This window comes from Martes martes, assembly GCF_963455335.1.
Source record: "Martes martes genome assembly, chromosome: 1".
NCBI classification, from domain to species: domain Eukaryota; kingdom Metazoa; phylum Chordata; class Mammalia; order Carnivora; family Mustelidae; genus Martes; species Martes martes.
Window position 1 is genome coordinate 162,094,117 of NC_137888.1, and position 20,556 is coordinate 162,114,672.

The 20,556-nt window shown below is 52.4% G+C and overlaps 1 protein-coding gene across 2 annotated transcripts in view; it reads right to left on the reverse strand.

Moving 5' to 3' along the window:
- Positions 1 to 256: 256 nt before the first annotated feature.
- The window catches only part of WNT7A (Wnt family member 7A), a gene marked incomplete at both ends in the record, with an annotated part of 57,676 nt that continues 37,376 nt past the window's right edge, over positions 257 to 20,556 (reverse strand). The window contains one exon of one of the 2 annotated variants that reach the window (XM_080803656.1): positions 257 to 736. In XM_080803656.1, the coding sequence (XP_080659782.1) occupies positions 257 to 736 (480 nt within the window). Of the gene's footprint in view, positions 785 to 20,556 lie in introns of both variants that reach the window. The other variant, XM_080803655.1, reaches the window with a different exon arrangement.

A 20,556-nucleotide genomic window follows, 5' to 3' on the forward strand; every position in this document is an offset into this window, starting at 1 on the left:
GCGGAGCAGCAGTGGGTGTGGAAGAGAACAGTCCAGGGCTCTGGGGAGATCTTTCCATCGGGTGCCTGCGGGAAACCTGGGAGAGGTGTCCCCACAGCAGAAAAGACAAGCTCAGCATTCCCCCCTCCCCGCGGAGATCCCGGAAGAGACCTGCCGGGGTGACTGCAGCTGGGAAGCTGTCCGGTCCCCGCTGCGGTCTGACTTGCGGCTGGAGGTGCCCAGCCGGCCCCAAGGGCGGCACCGCTGAGTCCAGGGCTCACTTGCACGTGTACACCTCGGTGCGCTCGCTGCAGGTGTTGCACTTGACGTAACAGCACCAGTGGAACTTGCAGTTGCACTGCCACACGCGGGCGTACTGGTGGGTGTTGTAGCCGCGGCCACAGCACATGAGGTCGCAGCCGCTGGCCTGCGGGGCTGTCTTGTTGCAGGCGCGGCCCTGCGTGCCCACGCTGCCCGTCACCGGGTCCTCCTCGCAGTAGTTGGGTGACTTCTCGATGTACACCAGGTCTGTGTCCATGGGCTTGCGGTACGACAGCGGCTTCTTGATCTTCAGGAAGGTGGGCCGCTTGTTGCGGCTGGCACGCACGGGCTCCACGTGGACCGCCTCGTTGTACTTGTCCTTGAGCACGTAGCCCAGCTCCCGGAACTGCGGCAGTGTCGTCCAGCACGTCTTGGTGGTGCATGAGCCAGACACACCGTGGCACTTACACTCCAGCTTCATGTTTTCCTCCAGGATCTGCAGGGGCGGGTGGGGAAGAGTACAGCACCTGTCACTGCACGCATTGGCCTGGGCTGGCCCCCAGCCCAGCCCACCCCTGCCCTGCCATGCCCAGCCTAGCTGGCTCCTGCTTTTGTGGTTCTTTGTGGTAGGGGAACCCAGACCTAGATTCAAATCCCTCTCACCGGTGCTTCTACCTGGAGCCCACTTGCTCTCCTGGCCCCTCCCAACTCCTATCTGCTGATTAGATTGGTGCTCAAATGAGTTCAGGCCAGTCCAGGGCACACAGAGGGTTCTTTTTGACCTGGGCAGATTTATTTTATTTTGTTTATTTATTTATGTAAGAGAGGGAGAGAAAGAGTGAGCAAGTACAAGCAGGGGAGGGGCGGAGGAAGTGGGGGAAGCAGACTCCCGGCTGAGCAGGGAGCACCAGGAAGGACCAGATCCCAGGACCCCAGGATCATGACCTGAGCTGAAGGCAGATGTTTAACCAACTGAGCCCCGCACCAGGTGCCCTTGGCCTGCACAGGTTTAAAATCATTTTTGAACCAAAATTTAAAAACCAGCAGATAGACTTCCAGGGTCGGTCAGTTGGTTGGTTGGTTGGTTTCTGTGTTTTGACAAGTAGAAAGGGCATCTGGCAACTCTAGGATGAGATTCAAATCATTTACTAACTGGTACGGCCGAGGGCGGACCTGCTGGGTGGAAAGCTGACCACACATGGCAGCGTGGCAGCCCGGCTCACCACAGCCTTTGTCAGCACTGTCACATGGCAGCGACACCTGGAGCTGTCCCAACAGCTGCCTCCTTCACTGGCTGGCATCCCTCAATTTGCCATAGTCCCCACCTCTCCATATTGCCTCCCTGACCTTGAGCATGTATTTTCAGAGGTCATCTGCTTGACCACTTAAGACATCTGCCAGGCACGGTGAACACCTAAAGATGGGAACTCTGGCTCTGATTTAGCCTTCCCGGGCTATGTCCCATTCCCCTGGATGACCCTGGCAGCTTTCCCTGACCCCCAGGCTACGTGGGGTGCCTCTTCTTCAGAGTTCCCAATTCCCCTCAGGCTCCCATTGCCCTAGCACTGAGACACAGTGTTGTACGAGGAATGAAAAGCACAGATGCTGGACCCTGGGTTTAAAATCCCAGATCTAACACGAACCTGCTGTGTGCCCTCGGGCAACTTCCTTGAGTCCTCTGTGCTGCAGTTTCCCCTTGTGCAAAATGGGGGTGACAATTGATATTAATTGTAATCATGCAATAAAACACTTGATAGCAACAGAAAAGAATGAACTAATACACACAGGAAGAACAGATCTCTAAGACGTAATGCTGAGAGAAAGAAGTTGGCTGCCAAAAAGAACATACTATGTGATTAAACAGATACGAAGTTGAAGGACAGGCAAAGCTAATGCCTGGGTTTCATTCTTCTATACATACTCGGACAGTGGGCCACAGATGGCCCATGAGCCATATTTTGCTGACCCCTGCCTTGGAATATCCATGCAAGCAAAGGAGGCAACATTTACCAAACCCCTGTGGTACTTGGTATTTAGGTTGTTATTAGGCTTTGGGATTTGTTCTTTTTAAAATCTTTTCACTCCTTCCCTTCTTTCTTCTTTCTTTTTAAAAAGTATATTATAGAAGGAAGTATCTTTGGAACTAAAGCTTCTCTTCCCTTCTCATCATCTTCAGTCTGATTTTATCCCAGTAGACATTTATGAAGGTCCTACTGTGTACCAGACACTAGGGTGGGAAGGTACTAGTGAGCAGTTTCTGTGTCACAGTGTATGAGCATTTTCATGGTCTCCATCTGGACTGTCAAATTTACTTTGCTTGTTATATAGTGAAAAAAAAAGTGGATTAATGAGTCAATACCTAAACATTTATTAATCACCTGTACATGCACTGGGCCCATGCTTCTGTAAGTGGCATCATTTAACTCCATGAGGTTAGTATGATTCCATTTTACCGGGGTAAAAACTGAGGCTCAGCTAAGTCCTGGAGCTGGTCTGTGGGGCATTCAGAGGCAAGGATTTTACTGCTGAAGGCTGTGAACCAACTGCTTGAACCAACTGCTGCTTACTTGCTTTGTGACCTTGGAATTGTCATACCCCCTCTCTGGGCCTCAGCTGCCTTCACTGAAACATGGAATGAAGGCAATTCCATCTTTTCTAGCAAAAGTCAGTGTGCTGGAACAGAATCAGACATTCAAAAAATAGTCATTAGCTCTGCCTCTGGGCCTGGGCCAATGCCGGTGTTGGGGATACAGAGGTGGCAAGATCTGGTTCCTGTCTCCAAGCATGGGCTTGTGTTCGGGGTCCTCCCCATCCTAAGAGCTCTGCTTCCAGGAGGAGAGGACCAGTGCTTGGGTCAGTGGTCTCACCAGGAAGGGAGCACCACCCTGTTGAAGCCACAGTATCTGTAATCCGATGAGCCAGCAATGCCACAAGCATCCAGAATGTTCAGGGACAGAGCTTCCAGCTGGCTGAATGCTCTGATTCCAGGACACCTAGTGGGACAGAGCACCTCCCGGGTGAGCAGCCCCATCAAATAACACAGATGTCCCTTTTGGGTGTCAGTGAGGATATAGCTCCTAAGAGTCCAGCCTTCCTTCCTGCCTCGGCTTGAGAAGCGTGGGAAAAGAGCACAGCTCAGGGGTGGGGCGAAGCGCTTGGAGGGCAGGGTTAGGCAGCAGGTTCCGGATGACTGAGATTGCAGTGTAGCCAGACATTTCAACATGGACATGCTGGGGGACGATCAGAATGGATTCTGACGCTCCTGAGGATGCAGGGCCAGGGGAGTGTGCACACGCGGCGTGGCGTCTTATAACACGCGCTGACCTACGGCTTAGAAATCTCACTTCCAAGGCATATGCTTGAGAGAAGAAATGCTCATGTGCACAGGAAATAGGTAAAAGGATGTTCATAGCAGCAGTAGCAGCAGCATTGATGGACATATGGAGACTGCCTAGTGTGGATTCATGGCGTCTTCACACTGGGCGCTCTCTGTATGTCCAGCGTGGTGGGATGGATAAGCTAAGAGGTGCACTCATCGGGACCCTACAGGACAGTGACAATGAACAGCTACAGCAAAGCACTCCAACAGAGGTCAAGCTCAGAAATACAGTGGGGAGGGCAAAAAGCAGTCGGAAAAGATGTCCCCGGGGTGAATTCATGTTTATCAAGTTCAAAGGTAGGCAAAAGTGGATTGTATGGTTCAAGGTCACCTACAGAGGGGGAACGTATAATAAGAAGTCAAGAAATGAGGGTCACAAATGCCAAGACAGGGGCTGTTTCTGGGGTGGGGTGTGAGGGGCTGTGGTTGACAAAGGTCACCTGGGGCACTGATGCTTTATAATCTTTCTTTTAAATCAGCACAAATGTCCCATGAGCTTTTTTGCATAGAAGCTATATGTCACAATTTATAAAAATGCAGTGGGTCCAAAAGCCACTAAGCACTAAGCTCAACATCATTTGCATCAGGCAAATGCAAATCAGAATAGCCACTTCCCACCCTCTAGCATGGCTGACAGAAGAAATACAGATATAGCAAGTGTTAGCAAGGGTGTGGAGAAATGGAAACCTTGACACACCATCAGTGGGAATGTGAAATGGAGCATCCCTGTGGTTCCCCAAAATGTGAGACATAGGGTTATCATATGGCCTAGTGCTATAACCTGAATGTTTGAGTCCACCCTCAAATTCATGTGTTGAAATCCTAGTAAGTGGAACCTCTGGGAGGTTCTTAAGTCATGAGGCTGGAGCTGTCATGAATGGGATGAATGCCTTATAAAAGAGGCTCCAGAGAGACCCCTAGCCCCTTCCACCATGTGAGGTCACAGCAAGATGGCACTGGCTTTGAACCGGAAAGAGGGCGCTCACCAGAAGGCGAGACGCTGGTGCCTTCATCTTGGACTTCCAGCCTCCAGAACTGTAAGACATAAATGTCTGTTGTTTATACGTCACCCAGTCTGTGGGACTTTGTCATAGCCTCCTAAAAAGACTAAGACACCCAGCCAGCAATTCTGCTCCTAGGTATATACTCAGGAGAAATGAAAACATACGCCCATACAAAAACTTGTAAACCAATGTGAACAGCAGCATTCTTCATGATCACCAAAGAGCGGAAACAACCCAACTGTCCATCACCTGATGAACGGATACAGAAAACATGGCACAGGCACACACAATGGAACATTATTCGGCCACAAAAAGGAATGAAGCACGGACACACGCTACAACATGGATGGACCTTGGAAGCATCACCCTCAGTGACAGAAGCCAGACACAAGTTGCATGGCTGCATTTACATGCAATGTCCAGAAGAGGCACATCTATAGAGACAGAAGGTAGATTAGGTTTGGGAAGAGCCTGGGGGAAATGAGTGTCTGCTGGGGGTTACAGGTTTCTTTCTGAGATAATGAAAATACTCGAAAATTATGATGGTGGAACACATCTGAGAATATGTTTTAAAAAAAAGCATGGAACTGTACACTTTATATGAGTGCCTTGGATGATATGTGAATTATACCTTAATAGAGTGGGTTCTCTAAAAAATCCCTGAAGGTTTTAGTGAAAAAGCAATAGGTTGTATTTTTGAGGCTGTGACACCGACTGTTTTTGTTCGGCGGATGCTGGGCCAGGACCCCCAGTGCCGAAGGTCAGTCTCTGGGGTCAGGCTGGATAGGGCTGCCACTCCCACTTCACGGAGCCTCCCGTACACTGCCTCCCTCTTCCTGTGAGGCCACAGCTGGCCTGAGGCCATGGCAGTATTTGTGTGGGGCCCTCATCAGATGATGTCCAGCTTGTGAACCCAGCAAACTTTGCATTTTCAGAGCCCCGGTGATTGCATTATATCCGTGCTAAGCTGGGCATAATTACAGCCGCCCTGGCCAGAACTGGCCACCCAGACGGGCATCCGGATGGGCACCCAGCCCTCTGCCCGAGGCAGGGGACAAGAGCAGAGGAAACAAGTGTGGGACAAAGCCACATTCTTTGCACCCCCTGACCCCACCCCACACCCCCGGAGACCAGGCTGGCTACCAGCTTCTTGGCTGTCTAGAGGGACTTCAGGGCTCCTTTTCCATTGGGACAGTCTGGATTGTGATCCAGGGACATGTAGGCTCTAAGGGTTTGGAGGGTCTGCAGGCTCTAAGATGATACAACCTCTTGCACCTTCCTAGTGCTTGGCACACAGCAGGTGCCCAGGAAATGCCCAAAGGGAAATACACCAACAGGATGCATTCAAACTATTCCATGACCAGCAGACAGTGAGACAGAGCAAACTCCCCCAAATGTTCAGGGTCTGGGAGGCCCTGCCGAGCTGGACAGAGGGGAAGTCCGGAGGATCCTGGGAGCAACTAAGACGCAGGGAGGGGCGATCAGAGGCCTTGGAGCAGCTGCAATGGACTCATGTCAATATTTTATGTCCCTGATTGCACTGGTAGGTCCCAGCTTACAGGGAAGCCACAGAAGCCTGCTTGGGGTCTGCCGTTTGACCATCCTGGGATGGAGCCTCGATGCAGCAGGAAAGTAAAGGAGAAAATAAATCTGTGAAGTTCAGGGTCTGGTGTCTCAGAGTGTCTCTGGAGAACATGGAAGTCTCCCACTTCTCACCCCGCCGATGGCCTGGGATCTGAACACAGCAGGGGGCCTCAGATTAGTGGGCTGGTGGTGGGGGGGGTGACTCTTTGGGGGAGACAAGAAGCAGCTGCAACAGGGTTCACATTTTACCTTATAAATCCTCACTCCTGTTCCTGGCCTCCACTGGCTTCTCTGTCCACTCACAATAAAATCCCACCTCGTAGCCAACATGCAGCCACAGGTGGAAAGAGAAGGAAACATGTTCCCCTCATCAGGTAAAACCCCTGATTTTCCTGACATTCCCTTGGAGGTGGACATTATCATCCCATTTCACAGGTGAAGCAAGTGAGGCTCAGAGAAAGGGAGGGACTTAAGCAAGATCAGAGTGTGCATCTGTATGTCTTTCCAGACCTCTCCCCGTGCTCCTGCCCCTTGCTTCACGCCACAGGAGATATTATAGGGCACCTGACCATTGCTACTGGTGACTGGCTGGTTGGGCCTGGTGGATATCGGTCACGGGACAATATGAATGCAGCTGCCACCTCCAGTTAGGCCTGACCTACGGAAGCCCTGGTGGGAGATTAGAGGGCAGGAGGGAACTCCTCCTGCTTGCTCCCCACTGGGCCTCTCATTTTCATTTCCCTAGAAAGACACTCCATACCTGCCAGAGGTCGCTCCCTATTTCTTCCTTCCCCTCCGTCTCAGGGAGCCACTAAATAGTATTCGGTCTTTATGATTTGCCCATTTGAGACATTTCACATAAATGGCACCCTATAATAAAATGGCCTTTTGTGGGTCTAGTTTCCTTAATTCAGCACAGTGTTTTTAAGGTCCCTCCATGTAGCATGGTGTAGCTTGTACCAATACGTCTTTCCTTGTCATGACTGAATAATATCCCGTTGTATGGCTATGCTACATGCTGTCCCCTGTCCCTCAGTTGTTGGACAGCAGCCCCTTCCCAAATGCTCTGTAATTTCCTAGTCTGAGTGCACCCAGTGGACTGGCCATGACTGTGACGCCAGCGGCGAGACGCGTCTCCTCTGAGGTGAGCTGAGAACGAGCCCCTTCCTCTTGACTGCCAGGCCTGTCCTTGTTTACCTCTTGGTTCTGGCCTCCTGTTCCTTACCCAGCTAATCTTTACTGCCATCTCAGAGGCTCAACTCAACAAGTCCACCACCCGGTCTGTGCCCTCTGGGGAGACTCACGCATGTACCAAATGACAGAGTACCTCACAGAGGGGTTATCTGAAATATCGAAAGCTCGAGAGAATCAAAAGTTCCACCAATGGGGACTGGTTACATAAATTCTGACGATTCTCTAAACTGGAATGTCCTGCAGCTGTTAAAGAGAACAAGGCAGTTCTGTACTTACTAATGAAGGCTGATTGGCAAGAGACACGAGGAAGAGAACAAAGCAAGGTGCAGAGAAGTATGCAGACCACGAGCTCACTGGTGTGAGAAAGAAAAAAATGCATGCACGGGTGTTAGTAAGAACACAGAATAATCTCTCTGGAAGAATGCATGAGAAACTGGTAAGAGCGGCGACTTACGGAGAGGGCACCCAGTGCCGGGGATTTGGGGAGACAGGAGCCCTCCTTCTCATGGGGTTGTCTTTTGTGCCTTTTGAATGTGCTGTCATGTCAGAAAAAAGTCACCTCCTCCACGAAGCCTGCCTTGATTGTCAGTGACTCCCTCAGGTTTTTCATGGCTGTCCTGGGCTACTGATACCTGTCAACTCGGCCCTGTGAGACTGTCTACCTGTCAGCATCTCCCATCAGGCCAGTGGGTCTCTGTGGTGGACATGGAACTATACCATTCAGATGCCCCTTCAAGGGAAGTCTTGCATCAAAGCTACAGCTAGTAAGGTGCTAGTAAATTGGCTTGGGGTGGCGGGGGCAGGAAAAAAAGCCCTTTTGTACCTTGTGTAGTATTCGCTAATTGCTTCGGGAGCAATGTTCCTATCATGGCTGATTTTTAAGCTACAAATGATTTAGCAATTGGCTCACAAATCCCTGCATTTTTTACACGGTGCCTGTGAGCCCACACGAGCGAGCCCCAGCGCATTATGGGGCCAGGAGTGCAATCAGCATGCAGCCCCCAGTGGTCAGATACTCCAGGGCCTGCCCCAGTTGCAGAACTGCAGCCTTATTGGGTGGCCTGCAGCCAGAGGTCGAGAGAGGGAAGGGTAACAGGTTTGGCCACTCTGATGGGCAGTACCTGCTCCAGAGTTCTTCCCACGGCTTTATCTGGCCAACATTGCAGCACCAGCACCTTGGCCCAGTCCTGCTCCTCCCCTTTCCCTCGGCTGAGCCCTACTGAGTACCTGGGACCTACAACACCATCTCAGCCTCTGCTTCTCAAGAACCCCACCTGTGACATTCCTCGGAGGCGGGGGCCAGGACATTCACCTCCACCTCCCTGGCCTCTGGCAGAGAAAGCCTGGCGTGGAGACGGTACCGACCAGTAGGAAGCAGAAAGAAGGACCTAGTGTGTATCTACCCATGTTCATTCACTGACTCATTTTGCATTGAGCACTAACTGTGTGCCATTTGGTCCATTTGGTATCACTGCCACTACCGGGGACCTGGGAGGACCCTGAGGCAGGAAGATACCATCCCTGCCTTCTCTGAGCCTGCAGATCCCAGCTGGGAGCAGCCATAATAGCCCTCCTGAATCTAATTATAAATTGGTGTGTTCCATGAAGGAGTGGAACAGAATGCAAAGAAAAGTTTTGACCCAAGAGTAGCTGCTCTTGGGTGCAGCTCCAGGAAGCCTCCCCCAAGGAGGCAAAGGCCGAGCTGGCAGCCAGAAAACAGGAAGGCTCAAACTTAGCCAAATTTAGCAGGATGGGGAAAGGGCATTTCAGACCAGGAAATAACACATGCCAAGGCCCTGAGGTAGGAGGGATGTGGCCTGTCCATGAGAGAAATGGGAAGGGGCAGGGGGCTGGCCACTCAGGGCAGGGAGGAGCCTGGATCACCCGCCAGCCAAGGGGTGCCACTAGGGGCCTTTCAGGCAGGGGAGTAGCGAGGTCCGAATGACACCTTTAGAGATCATTCCAGACAGAGCAGACATCAAGTTAGAGAAGGTCAGAGTGGCAGGATAGTGATATGGAAAGAAACCATCCCCATCACACAAGCCAGAGACGACAGTGGCTCTGACATAGATGGAGGGGATGGGAGGGAAACATCAGCAATACTTGGTGAATGATCCATGGGGAGATTGTTGGGGGCCCAGGGCAACCCACAGGCCTCTCATGGATATGGACACTATGCACTCAAACAAGGAACCCAAGGAAGGACCAAGCTAGAGGAAGAGCATGTCTCGAAGATATGATGGGGAAATTTCTGGCATAGTGAGTAACCCATAAGAGGGGTTTCTGGGGAGGCTTTTGGTGCCACTGAAATCTGTCCCTAGTCAGCATGGGTGCCCACAGGCGAGAATGTGACTGGAGTCCCAGTCAGTATTCAGCCTCTCTCACAGACTAAAACATGTGGTTGAAACCAGCCAGAAGTGGGGTAAACACCTATAATCTTTGGTATTAAAAAAAAATTAGAAAAGCACAGGGTAAGATATTCTGAGAAAAACTGAAAGCTTTACATGACCACAAGTTCAATATGAGCTAATAAGCTGCTAAAAAGCCTGAGGTCGTATTAACTGAGGTCTGGTGCCCACAGTAAGGGAGGAGTTTGCTATGTGATTTTCAGAACTGAGCTATGCCCCGGCAGATGGACAGAGACAGAGTATGTATAGGAAAAAGGGCTGGAGACCCCATACTGAAGTAGATGGAGCTGCTCAGCCTAGAGAAGGCAGTTTCTGGATGTTCTGGTCACTGCCCCACCTGCTCTGCAGATCTGTCCTGGGGCAGGGTGAGTGGGAGGGACAGTGTGTTCATCCAGAGGGCAGAACGGGGACTCCAGGTGGAGAGGAGTCACAGGATAGATCCCTGGTCAGTGAGATGCCAGCCTTCCCCAGAACCAAGCTGACCAGACCTGGATGGGGGTTGCTGGGGAGGTGATGAGCTCCCCGTCCTAGAGAGTGTGGTAGCAGCAGTTGGGGTCTGCAGTGGGGATACCTGCAGAGGGTAGGGTGGGGCTACTCTCAATCTGCTTCTCTATCCCCCAACTCAGCCCCAAACCTATCTGGAGAGCAGGAAGGATTTTCTGCACCGCTGGAGGGAGAAAAATCAATCTCTTTCTGACAGGTCCCCCAGGAAGTGCCAACAATGTACCAGGTGCTGCCCAGAGCCCAGAATTACCCAGGACAGGATTGTTAGGCCTGGGGGGGGGGGGCCTTGGGAGAAACTTGGTTCCAGAAAATTCCTTGATTCATAACACCAAATAGATACTATTGAAGCTGGCCTCCTGGGCCATGGCAGACTCTTGGGGCTACCCAGAGGATCTGGGGGTGAACTTCTGGGAGGCAGAAGGGGTTCTGAGGGGAGGGAGGTCAGACAGTGACCTCGGACTCCCACCCAGTCCATGCTGCGTGGCACTCCTGTGACTGGGAGCCTCCGTCACCCTCCGAAGCATTCTGAAGGGATCTAAATTGGAAAAAACCCAAAGCTGTTTCTCAGCATTGAATTCCACTGCTTCCTCTCACAGACCCTCCCACACTGAGGCCACCGGGATGATCGTGACGCCCCCACACAGTCCAGGAGGATATCCCACCTCAGGGTGGTCTGTGACTCCTGCCACACCCTCCTCTGGGTATGCAGCTCCATTCCTCCCCCCATTGTCTGACCCGCCCCCCAAACCTTCAGGAGCCGCAGAAAATGGTCTTCTTCCTCAGAGCATCCTGCCCTGCCCACCAGTGCCAGCAGGACTCAGCAAGCATGGATCTCTCCTGCTTCCAGCCCTTCTCTTTGTGCCTGGTTTCACAAGGCTGCTGTGGCCTTCGGAGCTCTGCAAACACTGCCTCCTCAGTGAAGCTTTCCCAGCCACCCCGACTATGGTCATCCTGTCAGCGATGGCTCCCAGCACCTGCCAGTCATCCCTCCCAGATCCCACTGCTCCATCCCTCCCAGTTCCTACCAGTCATTACTCCCAGGTCCCACTGCTCACCTCCCAGTTCCCACCAGTCATTACTCCTAGGTCCCACTGCTCATTGTTCTCGGATCCCACAGCTCATAGCTCGTGGTTCACATTGCTAAATGCTCCCAGGTCCCACTGGTCATGGCCAAGGATAGGATCTTGACCCAGGCCAGTCAGGGCCAATAAGAACAAGTCCTGCGGATTCAATGTGAAGAAAAGATAAGAACTTTTCTGGTCATTTCCCACCAGATGTGAAGAAGGGACGCAGGGACAAGAGTTATGGACGGGCGTCCTGCGATCGTATGGGTGTGAGATGAAGTTAACTAGGAAAGCAGAGCTGAGAAAAAAAGAGAGGGTGATGGGTATGTGCAGCTGGCGCCAAGGAATATCATCTGTATCCTGAATCAAGCTGGACCTGAATGCATTGTCCCAGGACCATTCAGTTCCATGAACTGATGAATTTCCTTTGTTTTAAAGCGGGCTTGAGTTGAGTTTCTGTCTCCTATATCTTAAAATATCCTAACTGATACACAGCTCCCTTTATCTGTGTAGGAGAGATGCTTTTTGTAAAGGTGATAGCCAGCCCATGGGTTTTAAGTCACAGTATGCAAAGATCTGGGGGAGGTGGGAGAAGACTGGTTTGCTTGAAAGGGCCTTGGGGAGGCCAAGACCTTGAGGGCTGGAGATTGAGGTTAGCTGAGTATCTGCTGCTACCTTTCCTTTCATCCCTCCACTGTTGGCCAGCCTGGCTCTTCTGCTCAGTGTTCCCTTACCTGTCCCTTCAGGCCTCCAGGTAATAAGAGCTCCCCACTGTCACCAGTACCAGGTGCTGCAACAGCCCTCACAGGAGTCCCCGAATGCTGCCCACACCCTTTGAAGTAATCCCTTCATTACACTCTCTTCTGTTCCCACAACTGTGTCATCTACCAGACCCTGGCTGGAACACAGGCAGGTAAGATACATCACCTCTATGAGCCTTGGTTTTCGTTTCCTTGTTCAGTGGAACTCACCCCTGGTGGGTGAGGCCAGGACCGAATGACCAAAGGTATAGGTGCCAGGCCAAAGGAGGCTCTCCGGACATGCGGCTGCTCTTATTCTGACCATTAAATTATTCACAGTGCCATGTGACATTTTTGTGTTGGTCTTGGATAAGAGTAGGGACAATTTCTCAGGAAGAGCTCCAGGCTGGCTTCCCACCCAAGCTTCACCTGTTCCTCCCCCCCAAGACTGTGAGCCCCACAAGGTCAGGAAACCACGTTCAACCCCAAGAACAGCCACTCACTTCCTTCAGCTGCTGTTCTAAACGCTTCACATAAAGCAGCTCACGGAACCCATACAGCAAACCCCCGAGGCAGATTTCTCATCCTCATCCCTATTCTACAGGTGAGAAAGCCAAGGCACCAGGGAGTTAGGAAGTGGGAGAACTGGTCTTCTCCCGCATCTTCTCCCGCAAGCAGTCTGCCTCCGGAGCTCTGCGGGGCAGTGGAACAGAAGGAAGGCTGAGAGCCAGGATGGCCTTGTTCCCTTAGGCTACAGACACTGGGGTGTCCACACCGGGGGTCCTCTTCCAGGATGCACACTCACCGCCCCACCACCCCAGGGTGTGGCTGCTGATCCCAGAGGGCAAGTTCCTCCTAGGAGCTGCTCTCCCAGCATGGAAGCCACCTCACCCAGGGTCATGCCCCTCCTCAGGGCCACTCTAGCCAGTGACTGATGCTCGACCTAAAGATCTGTCTCTGTGCCTCAGCTGGGGATGACTCCAAAGGGCTATTCCAGCCCCAGAGCATCTTGCGGGACTCGCTGAAGTCTCTCTTGGGGCTACAACACAGCCCACCTTCTCTCCCTTGCTTCCCAACAGATGTATCTCCCCAGAGCCCTTCCTGGAAATGCCCTGCATGTGAATTTTCACGTCGGGAGCCCTTTCTGGTGGCCCTGATCTGAGGTCGTGTGTTACTCAGTGGGCAGCTGGCTGTGGACCATGCCACCCGGAGAGCACAGGTAGGAGCACTGCCCCAGGAGGAAAGCCTGCAGGCTGCCAGCCCAGAGTCATCACTGCCTCCCCCCTTCCTGCTGCTGCTCCTCCTCCCTGTTCCTTCTCCTTCTCCTGCTCCTCATCCCTCCCCCTGCTCCTCCCTCTCTTGCTTTTCTTCCTCCCCCTCTTATCTCTCTGCTCCTCCGCCACCACCCCTAGCTCCCCTCCTCTTGCGTGTCAATCCATCATGAGCAGAAAGCTCCATGTCATTGAGCTGCAGCTGTATTCCTCTGGGCAACTCAGATGAAAGAGGAAAAGGCAGCTTTTTTTGGGTAAACATTTGGAGTATTTTCTTCTCAGCCACATTCTTTAAGTCATATTGGATGCACCGACTTCAAGCAAATATTCCCGTCTGCCTCAGGTGGGGACGGCAGGGGGAAAGCCAAGCGTTCCATAGAACAGAGCCCCTGGAATGCAAGCAGGTTAGCCCCTGACTGCCGGGGGGCACAGCATCCGGCCAGGGCCTCGGGACAAGGACTATCAACCTAAACTGGAGAGAGAAGTTTCCCAGTCTAGATTGGGACCTTCTGAAAGGCAGAGCTGGCCAGGTTACAACCGTTCCAACAACCACCTATGGCTCCTTATTGTTGGGGTTAAAGCCCAGTCTTTTGCCTGGCTTTCCGGGCTCCCACAAACTTGGCCTCTGCCCAACTCTGGGGACTTGAAGGAAGCCGTGTCTCAGGGACAAACATCCCCTCCCCCCTAGACGTGTCTCCTTCTAGGCTCCCACACCCCCTCCCAGTACACCTGTATGCCCCTGCACACAGTCACACTCTCTCAAACACACTCCATGCCTTACATGCACATGTGTCCTCCCCATATGCACGGCCCCCAACGACCCCCACGCTGTTCACACCCTCAGTCATCACCACACACACTATCACACACGTGTTCACACGCACATCCTCACTCCCAGTCACACGCACACGCATGCTTACATACATCACCTCACGTCACTCACCCCTGCACAGCACACGCTTATATAGTCTCTCGCCTACCTGGACACACCACACACCCTCCCGTGCTCAAACACACACGTACACATGCAGAGCCCCCCACATGCTCGCACACATACAACCTCCCCCCACACTCTCGCACCTTTCGTACACATCTAGACGTTCTTACACACATGCAACATACAAAATACCCTCACACACATGCTTGTACATATACACACACACTTCTTCTCACACACGCTCACACGCAGCTTACACAGACGTGAGGGAACCCCATGGGGGAAGCCAGCAAATGGGCTTCACTGTGCTTCCTAGCCAGGGGCCCTGGGCCAGGCCTCAGCTTTGCTTCCCCGTACACTGAGACTCCCTCAACCCCTTCGAAGGGCTATTGTAGGCATTTAAGGTAGAAACTCCATTTCAGAAGCAAAACAGACAAGCCCCAACCGGGGCAAAGGCTGCTCACAGTGCCGCCTCCTAACCCCAGCCCACCTCTCCCAGGCACACTCTTGTCTGCTTCTTTCTCATGAGCTGACTCCCCCAGAGGGAGCAGGATAGACCCGGAGGCAGGGGCCACCTCCCACAGGTGGGTGATGTGGACTGTGGCCAGGAGTGAGCTTAGTCAAGTGACCCCAACTATAGCCTGAGGGGCAGGAAGCCAGCAGGAAAGCGCTGGAGCCCCTGAGCCATAAGTTCCTCCCAACTTCTGGAGCATCAGTGAATTGGCCTTGGCATTCGTTCATTCGTTCATTCATTCATTCATTCATGCATTCGTTCTCTTACTAATTCATCCTTCCACTACATATGTGTTCATTTAATCCCTGCTCTGGGCCAGGACCTGCAGTGGAAGGCCAGCTGGGCAGAAAAAGGCAAGCCCCCTGCTCTCTGGAAGCTTCCACTCTGGGGGGAAGGGAACCAGACTTCCAATGGTCCCACAGGCCGAGGCCAGCTCCCACCAAAGGTGGCGCTGAAGGAAAGCCCACACCTGCCCCTCCTGTGGCCCCAGACCCCAGCCGTACTCCTCCCGTGAATCGATGGGAGAATGTTTTTGAGGCAACAGAGGAATCTGAATCAACTGGGGCTGCATATAGCCTTGAGGAACTGTTTGTGTCGCTCTGGGTAATAAGAGTACCGCTGTTATGTTTTTTAAAAATCCTTATTTATTAGTGAAATAACATGATGTCTGGGGTTTGTCCTACGGAGGGGAGGTGTGGTGGACACTACAGTAATGTTGATGGCTGTTGGCCAAATTGGGTTGTTGTGGCTAGGGGATGGGTATGTGGGGTTCATTATACTGTTCTCCGTCCATCTATCCCCATCCTCCCCTGCTAACTCCTACCTCGCCTTCTATGCCTCTGTCCGCTGAACTCCAGTTATAATGCCTTCTTTGCTGTTTCTCTAGTACACCAGGGATGCGCCTGCCTCAGGCCCCTTGCACTTGCTGTCCCTCTGCCTGGAACACTCTTCCCCACCCTCTCTCCATATGGCTCCCTCCCTCCCCTGACTTTTGCTCAAGTCTCTCCTTTCCAAGAATACTTTCCCTGACCCCTGCCCCTGATTCACCCTGTTCCCTTGGGTTAGTAACTGACATGGCACACATTTGCTTTGTTTGGTTTCTCTTGTCTCCCACTGGAACGTAAACTGCTCAAGGACAGGGACTTGGTCTAGATTGGTGCCACGACCATAGCCGGTGCTCAGAAAATACTTGCCGAATGAATGACTGAGGAAAGACCCAGGAATGAGGTAATGCCAGCTGCACACCTTTTCTGCGCCCGGACACCCCCCCAGATGACCCGCCCTGACTCCAGCGAGAGCCATCATGGTGGAGGCTGACTAGAGTGAGGTGAGGAAATCCTCCTCTGCTGAGAACTGACATTGAGGAGGATGAGGCTGGACAGAGAGAACAGCACAGGCAAAGGCCCTGGAACAGAAGGGAGCAGAGAGCAGTCAAGACACAGGGAGAGAGCCAGCCTGGCCTCCTGATGGGACTGGGGCAGAGGTGGTGGGGAAGCTTGGTTTGAGAAGCCCCTTCAGGTCGTCCTGTGGATGAGAGCCTGGAGGCCTGAGCAGGTGCAGAAAGAAGTAAGACGGAGGGTCAGCCAGGCAGAACCACAGATGAAAGGCAAGGAAGCCCACGGAAGCTAGAGGACTGCTTGGCCATTTTCCAGAAAAGGGCTCCTGTGAACTCGCTTTGGTGGTGACTCAGCCACAGCACCTGTAGCCCTTCCTGGCCCTGGCCAGCTCTAGGAGGACGAAGAACCCGTGCTCCCAGGGCACGGCTGGTTCACACAGCCCAGCAGCCTGGTGCCTCTGCCTGTCCAGACCCTCCTCTCTTCACCCTGGGATGCAGGCTCCTGCAGGGACAACCCTGGAGATGGCGAACTTCAAAGACCCGTGTTATCGAACCACAAGGACGGTGCAACAGCCACACCAGAAATGGGCATCCACACAAAACCAGCACTATTCACAGGAGCCCCCATGTGAAACAAGCCACGTGTCCCTCCGCTGACTGGATACGTAGAAAGGGGCATATTTGTACAAAGGAATATTATTCGGCCATAAAAAGGAATGGAGTACTGAGAGAGGCTCAACACGGATGGTCCCTGAAAACACGGTCCTAAGTTAAAGAAGCCAGAGGCAAAGGATCACCTCGTGTATGATTCCATTATATGAGTTGGCAAAACCACAGAGAAAGAAAAAAACAGATTAACGGTTGCCTTGGTCTGGGGGAACCAGGAGTGGGGACTAACTGTTCATTGTTAACAGGTATGTGGCTTCTTTGTGGGGGGGGGTGAGGAAAATACCCTAAAATCGCTACGGTAAGGGTTGTGCGACTCTGTGAATCCCTTCTGTGCGCACTTAATGCCAGATCTTTCTGAACCCCACAGTAGCCGGGCCACCTCAGGGCCTTGGAGGCTGCTCTTCCCTCTGCCTGTGACACACTTCCTCTGGTTCCTCAGCTCCAGCTCTGCTCCTCAAAGCAACCCTCGCTCGGTAGCCTCTCCATGGTGCCCCATGCATTCTCCCCGGGGTAACCCCCGGTCAGAGAATCCCGTTGACATCCTCCCAAGCCCTTGGGGCACTTGAAAATGACTGTTTTGCCTTTCCCCTCCCTGCCTAAGCTCCAGAAAAGCATGGCTTTCATCTGTCTTGTTCAGTAAGCATCTAGAAGAGGCTTGTCTCACCAGAGATGCTCAGCAGCATTTGAATGCAATTCAGGAGGGACAGAGTGAGCATAAGAACGAGTTCATCCTGGATCAGGGGCCCTGCCAGCCATTTCCTTCATGGTGGGATCTCATAGAAGAGGTCCTGACTCAGGCTGACACCCCAGGGAGGGGCTTTGTGACAGGGGATGTAAGGGATGGGTGCTCTGGGACACAGAGGAAAGACCCAGGAATGAGGTTATGCCAGCTACACACCCTCTCTGCCCCCGGACACCCCCCAGATGACCCGCCCTGACTCCAGCAAGGCCCTGCTTAGGTGACCAGATACCAATGAAGCCCTTTGAACCCTCATCCCAGAACAGAAGTTCCCTTTGTGCTGGTGTCCGGGCACAGGAGCTGGTATCTGCGAGGCTGGACTAGCCTGGCCTGAGGGTCCATGTTGCCCCACACGTCCCAGAGGACAGGGGCACAGGGACACCTCCCCCTGAGATAGGCTTTTTCCTGCCCCTGATGGAGTCAGGTTTTTTTCCAGCCGGGCAACTAGGAAAAACACCCTGGGTTATCTCTGTGCTCGGGCGGTTTCCATAGAGGTGGGGTGGGGCCTCCCCCCTGGGGGGAAGGGGGCCATGGTCCAGGAGTAAACTGTTCTGAAGCTACAAGGAGCTGCCCCCTGGAGCCGAGACCCAATGGCTCAGAGGGACCTGGGGTTTGGTGCCAGTCCTGCCACCAAGAGCTGTGTCGCTTCTGGGCCCCGTTCTCCTGGCCATCTCTGAGGCTCCGTCAGTACCCTGTGGGCCAGCCCTGTGTGTTTGGAGGAGTGTGAGCGATCCTCGGAAACTGTGTCACACCAAAGGAACTGAAGCATCATACTGCAGAGAGAGGAGTCTTCAAAGTCCTGACTGGGAGCCCTAACTCAGCTGCCACCTGGCTGGGCGACCATGGGAATATGACTTGACCTCTCTGAGCCAGGTTCTTCAACAAGGAAACTGGGGGTTAAGAGCAACAAGAGATGCCATCTCAAGGCTGCTAACTGACGCAGAGTAGGTGTGGTGCCTGCCTCACAGGAGGGAGCTGGAGGACAGGGCTTCAAGGGGACCTGGTTGGGGCCGCCAAATTTCTGCAGAGGAGGCCAATGAGCCTGATGACCTGGGGAGCAAAGGTGGCTCTTCCAAGTTGTTTGGGAGGGGCAGCTCCCAACTGAGAGCCTGCACAATGGGAATGGACTTGGTGGGAGAGGGCTCCCTCTCACCAGAGGTATGCAAGCCAGATTTAAATCTGCACCAACCGAAAAGGGAGCCCCCCGCCACAGGAACGCTCAAACTGTGACTAGTCTGAACTGAGATGTGCTCTAAGTATAAAGCAAATGCCAAGATTTCCAAGACTTACTATGGGGGGGAAAAATAACGTAAAATATCTCAGTATGTTCAGGTCAATTACATACTGAAATGACAATATTTAAGGTATATTAGATTAAGTGAATATGTTAAGCTTCGTGTCCCCTTTTGAACCTTTCTGAGGGAGCTACTAGAAAATTTGAATTAAATGCATGGCTCATATGAATTTCTTTGGGACAGCAAGTCAGGATCCTTGCTGCTCAAAATGTGGCCCTGGGGTGGGGGGAAGAGTGGCCCCAGGACCAAGAGCATGGCCTCATGGGAGCTTGTTGGAAAGACAGATTCTCAGGCCCCATCCCAGAACCTACAGACTAGGAGTATGCCTTTCCACATGCCCCCAGGCGATCTGCATGTTTAAATTTGAGATGCCTCCCTTGGGGGCCTGGGGGATCCCCCCTTCAGGTAGGGAGTTGGAGTCAGTGACCTGAAGTTCAGCCTGTACTATGTGAAATATTAATTGATGCCTTTGTCCCTGAGTCATATACTTGGTCCATCGTGTCCTTTAAACCCAGCTTTCTCACGCCAGGAAGCAAACATCCTTTTAAGAGAGAAGGGCAGCTTCATGAGGGACTAGTCTCTCTTAGAAATGAATAGGATCCGGGACTACACCATTGGTTGGCATCCTAACTTTTTAAAGGTTGGGACAATAATCTCAGAAAATAACTGAAATGTTATGTGTCAAAAACAAACAAACAAAAAAAAAAACAACCAAAACCCGCCCCCCCCCCCCGCAAGTAACCAGCTCCCTCTAAATTCCTCCCTCTTTTTCTCTTTGAAAACTTGGCCCACAGGCATTAAATGGCACTAAATATAGAAATGGTAAGCAAGTAAATCAGTCAGAGGTGCCACAGGTTTGCCCAGGGCCTGTTTTACGGTTGAGTTGTAAACCATTGAGAGCTGAGAGCTGTAATTAAAATGCTGACAGCCTCCCAACTGCCAGCAGGCCGGGAGGGAGCAGGCTGGGAACCCAGGGAGGGGAGCAGGGAGTACGATGCCTCTCCAAAGGCACATCAGCCCAGGTTCAAAGTCCACCTTTGGCTTCCCAGGACACAACCAAACCCACATTCCTCACCTCACCCCGGGCTGGAGGTGATGTGCCCTCTCTCTTCCCAGCCCCACTCCCAGACACACCACATGACTTCATCTCCTCCCCCAACCCCTCTTGCTCAGGGAGAGGGCTTGACCTCAGGCTCTTGTGCCCGCTGTTCCCTGGGTCTCAAATGCTGTTCCCCACATGGCTCACTTCTCACTTCCTGCTCAGAACTCACCTTCTCAGACTACCCAAGATAAAATGCGTCCTCCCCTGTCCTCCCTGTCTTCTCACCATGCTCTATTGCCTCATTATAGCATTTATTATTCTCTGCCAGTAGATTCTCTCTATATTTGATTATTTGTTTGTCCTCTATTTTCCCTCTGGAATGTCAGCTTCATAAAGGCAAGCACCATCTAATCCCAGATCCTAAAACAGTACCAGAGACACAAATAGGTGCTTAATAAACATTTGTTGAATTAATGAATGCATGGATTTCCATCCCTTTCTTTTAGCTGGTCTGGTGATCTCACTGGGAAAATGTCCAACTTGCCAGCAGTGAGCTCAGCTTTTCACCCATCCATTCAACCAGCCTTCCTTCCCAATAACTATCCATTCATCCATCCATTCATTGACCTGTCCAAC